Below are 8449 nucleotides of genomic sequence, written 5' to 3'. Positions count from 1 at the left end.
AAAAAAAAAAAGGCCATGCTTATGTTTCTCTCCACATCTCATACCTTATCATGCGTTCTGAATGTTAATTCGGTCTGCCCCTGAATGCATCAGTGAGTGAGGCGAGCAGGTGACAGTTAGATTTTGTCTGCCTCAGATCGTGGTGACATCAGATGGACATTTCTTTAGTGTGTGTGTCCATGCAAATAACCACACACACACACACATAAAGAAACCATATCTTGGCTAACTGCTATATTAACAATCTGAAACAGAGACCTGGAATCTGCATCTTTTTATTCCGCTCTCACCTGGACATCAAATGCTGTCCTGACCGACACTCTGAAGTGATTGCTGCCACACCTTTAGAGACATTCTTTCACATATGCTTTGGTTACTGAGACGTGACCTTTTAAGGCTGGTACATGTTTCTCAGGGATCATTTAGGCAACGCCAATTATATTATAACTGCAGATTTCCATATCTTGTGTTTTCCATAACAAACCCTCAACCTGACATGAGTTGGATCAACCAGTAAGCCTGTGATGCTCAGGCTTCTGTCACCTGCAAACTGCAGATAGATTTGAGTCCCATGGGGCCCTTACACGCTCATGCATAGGTAGAAAGTATGCAACTTGTTTGGATTGGTTAAACACTAAAATTAAACTGAAAGGAAATGGTCACATTGTAGCTTGTATAAACCTAAGATTAACAATAAACAACAGTTTGCCTCTATCTCTAAGGACCATAACCCCTCCCTTAATGAAGCCGATCACAGTAAAGACACTAAAGTCTTTCAGGAGAGATGTGATGGTTAAAAAGGGCAAAGGGAACCGTTTTTTTTTTTTTTTTTTTTTTTTTTTTTTTTTTTTTTTTTTTTACAAACAACGTGTGAATTTATTTTTCCAAAATGTTATTTACATTATATACATAAACACATGCCCCCCCCAAAAAAAAGCCACATACAGTAACAGTCACACTACGCACAAAGCCTCGGAAAGATCGTGTGCAATGAGATTGCGTATCTCCTTCAGTTATACAGTGTATCAGTAATCTCTCTCAGCAGAAAGGCACATCTCTTGGGGACAAAAGAAACTCACACTCCCAGACAGACACACACACACACACACACACACACGCACGCACGCACGCACTCAACATATGCTTCATTACGGGATGTGCTCTGATAAATAATGTTGGTCTTGCAGTGCTTCCACTTTTTTCATAAATAAAAAAGAAATATTTAAACATGTACAGTACAGCGACTACAATTGCTGGTTTATGTCCACTGGCACAGATCTGTATTCTACTTCACTAGTCCACAAAAAAGGAACATTCTGCAACTCCTCAGCCAAATCTCAACACATTTAGGACCACCTCCGATTCCAGCCTGGGAGCCGTTTTCCAACTGTCTCGTACGCTGGACAGACCCCGGAGTGCTCGTCTCCAGAAATTACAGGAAACCTTCCAGAGTCTGAAACCTGGAGCTCCTCCCCACTGTGTGCTGATCAATCCTCCTCTCACGAAAAGTGCTCAAATAAAGAGAAGGCCGTGCCTCTCACTGATCTGTGTTGGGTCCCCCAAGGTGACGGTGCATTTGTTGTTGGAAGTGCAGAGTTGTTACATAGGCAGCCTGTTGATCAGAAACAGTAGAATAATCACACACTACAGTCACTACAGATTCTAAAGAAATCAGGTATTTCATACATATTTATTTTGACAGCGCTTTATCATGTCATCATACCGCTTTCTTGGTTTCACTTCCCAGCCATCACGACATTTCACAAAAGTTATGGAATCTCCTGGTGAAATTTCAGTTTGTGAGGGGTCTTGGGCACAGAAAGTAAACCTGTGACCGAAAAAAAAAAAAAAAGCAGCCTTAGTGAAATGTTCAACCAGTGCAATAAAACCTAATTCTGCACAGTGGTAGATATGTGGTGACGACTCAGCTTCTCCTTTCATCTTACTTTTTCTGCGTCTCTCCGGCTTTCACACGAATCCGCCGCACTTCCAGCACAGGTTTGGGAGGCTTGGCGTTCCAGGCCCAGAATGTCTTCTTGAGGCTCTTCCAGACGGAGGACCAAGATTCAGCGTCTCCCTCCCAGCTCAGACGGATCTTCAGCAGGTCACCAATTTCCTCCTCAGTGAACACCAAGAAAGTGTTGGTCAGGTTCAGACCGACAGTGTTGTCATGGCTGGAAAAAGGTGGGAGAAACCAGGTTTAGTCCGGTGCCAAGAAAACTGAGGATAGAAGTTCCTGCAGGTGTGTGTTTAAGTCAACCATTTCAATTCTGCATTAATTAAAGTAATTATTCATTAAGTAGTGAGTGATGCTCTGAGCTGCTGGGATGCCTGCCTGAATGCTTTTACATCCAAGGTTGTGAAAAAGCTGTTTAATTACCATTAGTGTCTATGGAAACTTGAACTAGAAGCTACTGAAGTTCCTCCTCCAGTCTGAGCTTGTTGTACGTCACAAATCTATGTGATTAACACTTTGAAAGGTCAGTACAAACAAGGATCAAGTTCGAATTCCAAACTTTTAATCACAGCAGGCAGCACAGCTACCAGGCTGAACACACTGGAGGACAGTACCCAAACTAGTGTGCGGTGGTGTCATGCATTGTCATGGTGACGTGCTGTGAGAAAAGACTGGTTTTGCACGATTTAGATTTTGTACTTACACATTGACAAATATGTTTCCTGTATCATTATGGGCGCCGTACAACTTGACATGGAAAGTGGGATCTGCATTGTCTGCCTGTTTCCTGTTGAACACGTGCATCTTCATCTGGTAGTGGTAGCCTTACAGGAAAACATAAAAACAGTTAATGTTTGATCCACCATGGAGTTGTGTAGAGTAGTAGTTTACACTGGGAACTGTAAAATCATAAATGTGTTCTCGCTCCAGTTGCTTATCAGTTTTACTCCAGGAAATAGACATGGTAGTAAGAGATTAAACTAAATGCAATGTATTTGCAGGTCATATCTTTACTACAACTCACCTCCGAAGGGAGTGTCAGCACGCGTCTTCAGGTACATTTTGCTGTTGCGCCTCTTGCGCATCTTCCTGGCATTGTAGCCGATGTTGTTGCATCGATTTTTGCGGCAGCTGAGGCAGATGCCCTTCTTGAAGCGATCGGGGCCTGTGCATTGGTAGGCGAAGCTCATATGGTCCTTGTTCATCAAGGAGTCCACAAACAAGTGCACGGCACGCTCATGCTCACATTTCATCACCTCCATGAAATCTGCAGATAAAAAGGAAGGTGTAGGTTAGCTGGGTTACAGCTTCAAAACTTCAAGGATAGGTTAATAAAGACTAAGATACAGTGTCATTCATGCCTTCACTAGAAGGTATATTGGATGCAAACATACATAGAACATAACCCATGGTAGCTGAACAGTTAAATGATCAATTAAACTATTAAAATCAACTAACAACTACAAAAAGAACTGATGATTCTTGTGACCCTACTGTCCACAACAAGAGTGAAGCACTTACTTCCAGCTACTGCCAGCACCTCACCCAGCGCACAGCCGGGCTGCACTTCACCACCATTGGGGTAGATGTCAATGTCCCCAATAGGCTGCTGGATGCCAATGCTCACACCCAAAGCCTCTCTGGTGTATGTGTGCAGAACATCCACAAAGTCGGCATCATCAGGGGACAGACGCTTCTGTTCCTCTACACCTTCAAACATTGGTCCTGCTGGGTCTAGACCTGTTAGAAAAGGAGGAGACAGAAGGTCAGGAAAATGAGGCAGCACCACCCTTGAGTTGTGCTTATTGCAAATTCACTTTGCACTCAACTTACCAGTAATTCTGCCGATGGTCCCTCGTACGTACGTTCCTGCGTAACCGGCCACGTGAGCGCCTAAACTGTAGCCAATCAGGTGCACTTTCGCCAGTGGCAGCTGTTGCTCGTCCTGTTAGAGAGAAAATTTACAACATTCACATCAGCAGCTGCCACCACGGACACTAGTCGACACTGAACAAATCCTGGATATCAGCCAGTGATGATCAGTCGTGCCTGCAGCCGAGCCAAGCTCAGTTAACCCGGACCGACTCTACTGACAGTCCCTTCCATGCAACAGCGCCTCCACCATCTGTCTCAGTTTGTCTCCATGAAATACTCTTTGTCTATGTTTACAACTACATGGCAGCATGCCTGAATCCTGGTCCAATTTTGTGACAATCCTGCTGAATGGGAATTGTTGTCTTTGCCTCAGAGGTGCTAAATAGACCGTGATCCTTAATAGATTCTCTGGTGAGCACTGATCTAATGGTAGTTAAAGTATGCTAGGACAACATACCAGTGAGAAATGAAGCTAATGCCCTGGGTTTAATTTGGGAATTCCAAAAAACAGCCAATAAAATGGATATTAATCATACCATTTCACTTCTTCTAACACATTTTGACAGTTCTGTCAGGCTCACAAAAGGCTGTGATCTTTTAAAAATCACGCCAGTGAAAAGACAGAAGTGGGGCAGGTTTTATGGATTTGCAGGTACTCAGATCTCACACACACACTACAAATCTTTTTTTTTTTCCTTTTTAAACACGCCAAAGAGTGAGAATCTAGGAGATACATAACTAACTAGAAACCCAATGATGTATTTGCATGACTCATTTGAGGAAAGTTATTTTCACAGGACATGTATAAAGAGTATAAATAACTACACACCTGAAGCCAGTTAAGCATGTCAGCAATATGAAGGCCGACACTGTGGGTGTGGTTGACTGCATCTGGGTAGAGCTGCTGAGCCAACAAGAGCCAATCAACAATCACCACATTGGCCTCATTTTCACGCTGCATCACTGCAGAGACCAGCTTGTGCATCCAGCCTTCGAACATCCCGCTCATCTGAGAAAGAGAAAAGGATAACAGGAGTCAGTCAGCCATCCATCCATCCATCCATCCATCCATGCAAACTGCTTTAACCTGGTGTCCTCTCTCTGACACATTGCACTCAGTTATTTCACACTCGCATGATAAATTCCAACACCACAAGCACTCTGGTTGGAGAAACACCTCCATTAATTCAGAACTTAAGCCTCCTTTCACTGGTTGACCCAGACAGAGCAGGAGTTGGACAACAACTAGATGGGAATGATAAAAAGAACATTTTAATTTATGTACCGTCCAGCCGTGAATGATGAAGATTGTCTTGGCTGTGGCATTGAAGCCACACTCCTCTAGACACTCCTTCTTGCCAAGTTGCAGGTAGCAGCCCTCATGCTCCAGGTCTAAACTCTTTCTCATGTTGTACTTGACGCCATTGAGAGCGTTGCTGTCTGCTGACAACTCATCGAAGCCACTGTCTTCACCTGAGGGAACATAATGCAAAAGGATGTTAGATAGAAACTGAGGAACTGCACCGGTTCAATTGGTTTTCTTAAAAAGGCAGGCCCACACTAATCTGTCAAAGTGATTCAAATCCACAGTTCAGACCCCATTCAGCCAATCAGCCGTCACACTCGGAGGCAGCCAATCAACTTGCTTTTGTCGCCAACATCTGCTGCAATCATCGCGGCTGGGTGCAACTTGCACCGAGACGCAGGCGCAGAGCCGAAATGTCACCGCCACCCATCCCTTCTTTTATTTGATCCTCTTTCGCACAGCTGCAGCCAGAGCTCATATAATTACGACTGACTTTAACACACTGTGTTCTCAGCCTGAGGCCAAAACGGTGCAATTAAAAGCATCCGACTGACGCAAGACGCCTTCAATTGGAAGCGGTCAGAGGATGCTGATAGTTTATTCACAGGTTTCACGAAAAACACAGTTGTGAAATGCTGACAATGGCCTGAGGGGTGAGCCTAGTTCAAGACTGTGCAGCCCCAGATTATTTTCTCACATGTTCTCACTGTGTTTGATTCTTGATTCTCGGGCTGATGAGTGGGTTAAAACCCGCCGCGCACAGCAGAAACGTCAGATCTGGATTTCAATGAACTCGCCACCCTTTGGTGCTGAGCCACTCAGACCGAAATGACTGAAGCCGGGTAGTAAAAAAAAAAACTCTGGTGAGCGGTCCGTGGTAAAACGCGGATTCAGCGGAACATCTTTCACACAGACGTGGCGTTGCGGGTCCTTTTCGTGGACCCCTGGCTCCAGGGCTCCTGACGCTCTCCCAAAAAGGACACGTCGCACTCTTGTCTCTTGAATCCATCCCCGATTTTCTGGTCCACTCAGCCCGCCACACTTGTTCTTATTTGTAATTTAGACTAATAAGCCTAAAATGAGGATTCATTTCACAGAGCTGTGAGGAAATGTGAGGTTTAGGCTACTTTTTCATTCATTGCACCAGTTTCTGTTCGGCGCATGTTTGGCCGACTTCACATATGCGATGTTGGATTTTTGACACTTCCCTTTGAGGCTGGGAAAGACACAGATGATAGTAATGAATGAACAAAAGGCACAGAGCCGTTTCTTACCTTTCAGGACAGCGTTTTCCCCAAGAGCAGAGCTGAAGAGCGCAGCGGCACACTGTAGTAAAATCCACATTAAAAGGGTTTTATGATTCATCTCTCAGTCACAGGCGAGTTGTGGAGGAATTAAAAGCTCCCTGAGAAATACCAAATGTCTTTGTGCCGCTTACTGCTGTTGGTAGGGCGGTAGGTGGGTGAGTGAGTGAGTTTAGATCCAGTGGTGACAAAAAGGCACACAGAGCCGGTGGTGCGTTTTGGATGCGCTCCTATGGAAGCACCGCTCAGGAGATGTGTAAACTTGAATACGTGTGACATTAGAGTTTTAAATAGTTTCTTCTTTTCAGTCATCTGATCATCGGCTGATCTATCGTGGATCTTATTGGTCAAGCCCCCATTTGTTTACGTTGAAGGCGTGGCGAAGTTGAATGAAGGCTTCTCACGTTGCGCGTATTTTAACCCTTGTTGGGGTGTGTATCCAAAGACTGACGCAAGCGTAGGCTATCCAGTGGCTTAGTATTGGTATGAAGGTCACACATTTGTTGCCTAACCGGATTCCAGTCATGTGTAAAAACAGTAAAAAAAAAATAATAATACTAATAATGAAAAAGAAAATGAGAAACCCGTCAATCAGCCTACCGGAGGCGGAGTGACGGGAGGTGTCCTCAGAAACAGACCCTGTGCATACGCCCAATGGTTTTTCATTCTTACAGAGAAATAGGCTAAAACAATTTTTAAAAAAATCTCCCTCTGCTCATTATCACAAGTGGGAAAGCCACAATACCGGTTCGCACGTCTGTGGAAATATTTAAAAAGCTCTGAGCCGTGTTGAGGGAGGAATTGCGAGGCTCCCTCCCCCACGATAGCATCGTCTCCTCTGCCTGGCGCGCTGCCAAACCATCAGTTTGGCACACCGACCAGTTTCAATTGATGAGGCGAAGAATGGGCGCACTCACGCAAGGGTCTCTGCCACAATAACACCACTGTTGTGTGTACATACAGCAGCGCCCACCAGTATAGGAAGAGCCAACCTGCTTCCCCAGCAGCCCCTGGTACCTTGAGTCTAAACAGCGTATAGGCATCAACGAAAACAAAGTGATGCTGGTGTTTACAATGTGCACTAGGTCAGTGGGTTTATCAGGTCAGACATTTAACTATTGAGTGATTGAACCCTGTTATCTATCTATCTATCTATCTATCTATCTAGAATGATAGGCCTACTTTTGCACAACAATGTCACACCACTTGCATTGTGTATAAACAGGATGCCAGTGATGGTACCTGTACTATCTGACTTTACAGTCCTACTGATCATGTCCAGGAGAGATCCAGCCTCTTCCATATTGCCAGCTTCACTGTGACTTAGACTGACATGACCGGAAATAAACGTCTCCTTATTCATCTTTTTTTAAAACCAGAATTAATATAAAAATTTTTTTATTCAAAGGAGGAGAGTGAGGCTATGCGTGGCACAGCGTCCAAAATAACTTGTCCTATTTTTAGCACAGGGTCGAGCAATGGTGTATAAATATCCATATGCTTGTAAGAACATAGCAGAAGGTGCATGATACCGCATCTTGAGAGGGCACTAGAGTTCATACGATGAGATAATGCAGTGCAGTGTAAAATCCATCCTGCTCACTCACTCTTATAGAAATGATGTGTTCATAGACATCAGTGATGTCTGGGGGGCGGCTGTCATTGCTGCATCTCAGGATGTGTTGTGTCAGAATTATGAAAGGCTGGAAGATATTTGAGGAAATGATGATATTGTACCGCAGCACTCCTTGAGAGCACAGTCAGTTGTAATTCATCTTGTTATCCGTTTCCTTCACAGGGTGACAGGGTCGCGCGGTGGAGCGGAGCTTCTCAATGCAGGCCATATGTCTGGGGTCAAGAGAGGAAAAGTCATGAGTTGGTTCATCACTTCTGTCTGTTATCTGTGCCAATCTGGAGTCTTGCATGTTGTTGAACTATTGGCAGAAAGTAGGGCAAAGGACAGACAATGTACAAAAGTGTGCATGAGACAAAATACCCCAGACAGCA

General features: G+C 44.4%; 1 protein-coding gene across 2 annotated transcripts; it reads right to left on the bottom strand.

Annotated features, from left to right (window-relative positions):
- Positions 1 to 259: 259 nt before the first annotated feature.
- Positions 260 to 6726, bottom strand: lipg (lipase, endothelial). Of its 2 annotated transcripts, XM_071483471.1 has the most exons (11): positions 6577 to 6713; positions 6413 to 6464; positions 5118 to 5305; positions 4662 to 4841; positions 3791 to 3902; positions 3479 to 3697; positions 2982 to 3224; positions 2661 to 2781; positions 1947 to 2174; positions 1724 to 1828; positions 260 to 1612 (listed from the first exon to the last, which is right to left on the bottom strand). In XM_071483471.1, the coding sequence occupies exons 3-11, from the start codon at positions 5238 to 5240 to the stop codon at positions 1600 to 1602; spliced, it is 1344 nt and encodes a 447-aa protein (XP_071339572.1). In that variant the 5' UTR covers positions 5241 to 5305; positions 6413 to 6464; positions 6577 to 6713; the 3' UTR covers positions 260 to 1599. The 2 variants fall into 2 exon arrangements, with proteins under 2 accessions (XP_071339572.1, XP_071339570.1); XM_071483469.1 differs by having other exon boundaries at positions 6413 to 6726.
- Positions 6727 to 8449: the final 1723 nt, after the last annotated feature.

This window comes from Trachinotus anak, unplaced genomic scaffold (genome assembly GCF_046630095.1).
Source record: "Trachinotus anak isolate AG129_WGS33_773 ecotype Australia unplaced genomic scaffold, CSIRO_AGI_Tana_v1 ptg000008l, whole genome shotgun sequence".
Classification (NCBI taxonomy): Eukaryota; Metazoa; Chordata; class Actinopteri; order Carangiformes; family Carangidae; genus Trachinotus; species Trachinotus anak.
The sequence above is the reverse complement of the archived record's forward strand: the minus strand, read 5'-3'. Positions and strand labels throughout refer to the sequence as shown.